Here is a 2,671-nt window from a genome sequence, read left to right on the forward strand (position 1 = left end):
CAACATCGTTTAATACTTTTCCAACAAATCGTTATCGCATATCGCTTATATTTGAGGTCTTTGTCCGGTAAACTGCTTTTAACCATGCTATCGACTATCTGATCCAAGGTTTTAAGTAAAAAGGTCGCTAGGACTTATGTGTCGCTTAGCTAGATGTTCTTAGTTTAAGTATGAATTTACCTGGTAAATTACTCAGTAAAGTTCGTTAAAGATTCCTGGCGATTCCAAGAATAAAGATCAGAACACTGCTTTACCAAAGATTCTGGAATCGGAGAACGTCATAAATCATAAAACGTTAATTTTACTATTTTCAAGACTTTAAAAGTTTTGAAATTGTGTTCTTCTTCCTTAGGAATGCCGTCGGCTTTTTTCAATTCCCCTACCCATGATGTGAATAAAAATTCTTAGAAAATTTTAATTTTTTATCAATAATTTTTAATAATTTGTAAACATTATCTTATAATAAAAAACTTATATAATTAAAAATTCGTTAAATTTGTTAAAACACTACATAACCTCAAATATAAACAATAATTTCCAGCAAAAAAATATACAATTTACAAAATTTACAATAAATCATTCATTCTTTAAAACTTGCACCTAATGTTCTTGTTTCACAAAAGCTCCGTCGGTATATTTTAACGGTGAATTGTCTTCATGTGCCGGTGATTGAGAGGGACTATTGCTGGATCCGTTAAAGGTGGGCGAATCAGAACCCTTCTTTTGTTTAACACGTCGATTTTGGAACCAAATCTTAACTTGTTTCTCTGACAAACGCAAACGATTGGCAATTTCAATGCGTCTTAGGCGTGAGAGATAAGCATTCATGGAGAATTCACGCTCTAATTCCAATAATTGTGTGCTAGAGAAAGCGGTACGTATGCGTTTGCTAGAATCAGCATAATCCGAGACTACAGGAGTTAATTCCAGAGGAGAGTTGTGGGAGTTGGTGGAAATGTTGTTGGATGAGGTTGAGGAAGGCATGCTGGGTTTCAGAGGCGAAGATGAGGGTGAACAGGAAGAATCATGTTTATAACGTTTGCTTTGTTGTTGTTCTTCCACACAAGGATAATCCATGGTAGATGTCGAGGAGGAAGCCGAGGGTGAAGTACAGTAGCCATTGTCGCCTAAAGGTAAGATGGAACCATAAGAAATAGTGGCGGGAGCCAAACGAGGAGATATAGGTTGATGTTGGGAAGCAGAGTAGTTGTCGAATGTAGACGATAGTTTACGTTTTTGTGAAATCAAATTTGCATAAGGATGATGATAGGCCTGTTGCTGAAGAGCAGCTGCGGCAGCTACTGCTGCAGCCTGTTGTTGTTGCTGCTGCTGTTGTTGTATGCCCAAAGAGAACAAATAACTGCCCACATAGCTAGCTGGATAAGGCAACATGGGTATATTGGGTAACATGGCGGCAGCAGCTGCTGCTGCGGCGGCATGAGCTGCGGTAGTAGCGGCCATAGAAGGACCAGCTGTAGGAGAAACCATAGTATCCTTTTTATTAAGAGGCATGCTATCGCTGAGTAAAGAATCCATTAAAAATGAGCGAGACATTTTCGTTACTTTTTTTGCGAAATAAAAACGCGTTTAATTACAAAAATTTGCTAAGAGAGTTGCTGTTGAGATGATCACGGCTGAAAGTGAACTGATGCTCTTTGCTTCAGAGATCCTGGTTTATATAGCTCAGCAGCCCTTAGCCAAAAAAAAAACAACCCCTGCTTTACACACACACACATACATATACATTCATTCTTCCACCAAAATCTTTTAGAAAAACTTTGTTTTAGTTGTTGTATGCCTTCCAACTTCCTACCACAACAAATTATAATTTGAGGGTTGTTGTTGCTATTGCTTCAAGTCCACCATTGTTTCTTTTTCAAAAATCTTTTTAAATACTCTGACAAATTGTTAATGTTCAAAAATTTGTTAATGATTTGTAATTGCTCCGCCCTTAGACAATGTTCTCTCTCTCTTCAAGAAAAAAAGAATAGCAGGTACCCGTTCAGAGTTCATTCATTATTTATTTCTGCCATTGGCATGTTGCCTTTTCTATTTAAATTTTCTATATTCTTTCCCATTGTGTTTTTGTCTTTCCCATTTAGTTTTTGAATTTTTAATTCAATTTCAAATTTTATGCTTCATGCTTATTTATTTAAAACGATTTTGGGTGTTTTTAATAGTTTAAAATGTAAAGTAAATTTGGCGCGTAAAGCTTTTCGTATCGAAGTTGAATTTTTCGATAAGATTTTTATGAATTTTTAATTTCAATTTTATATTTTTTGTAAAGGACTTAATATTTTAAGGTTAAGGATAATGGGATGTTGATTGTATAAGAAGGTTTAAGAATTGTAATAAGAAGGTTTAAATATAAATTAAGGTGGGAAGCTGATACTTAAAAACTGTGTATGGTGATTTTTAGATTGATTTAGAAAGGAATAGATTTCTTTAATGAAAATGAGACAAACCGTTATTTATTTCGAAGATAATTCTTGTCAAAGAGACAAGTATTCATGGAGGCTTTTTAAAGCGATAGAGTTTGTTTATTAAATGTCACATGTAAATTTGTTGAATTCATAATTGATTCGTTTGATATTGGATTCTTTAATTTGCTCGCGATATTTTTGTTGCATCGAGAAAAAAATCATGTTTATTGATTAGAAAAACAACAACT

The 2,671-nt window shown here is 34.5% G+C and overlaps 1 protein-coding gene across 1 annotated transcript; it reads right to left on the minus strand.

Annotated features, from left to right (window-relative positions):
* Positions 1–600: 600 nt before the first annotated feature.
* Positions 601–1,554, minus strand: LOC111688632 (homeobox protein Hox-D3a). The gene has a single exon (XM_023451135.2). It carries the CDS (start codon positions 1,552–1,554, stop codon positions 601–603), a length of 954 nt encoding a protein of 317 aa, XP_023306903.1.
* Between the last annotated feature and the right edge of the window lie 1,117 nt (positions 1,555–2,671).

The sequence above is a fragment of the Lucilia cuprina genome, chromosome 5 (genome assembly GCF_022045245.1).
Source record: "Lucilia cuprina isolate Lc7/37 chromosome 5, ASM2204524v1, whole genome shotgun sequence".
Lineage (NCBI taxonomy): Eukaryota > Metazoa > Arthropoda > Insecta > Diptera > Calliphoridae > Lucilia > Lucilia cuprina.

What these genes read in the sequence shown, in the direction of transcription:
- LOC111688632 (XM_023451135.2), bottom strand. Translation starts at nt 1,554, where the DNA reads ATGTCTCGCTCATTTTTAATGGATTCTTTACTCAGCGATAGCATGCCT.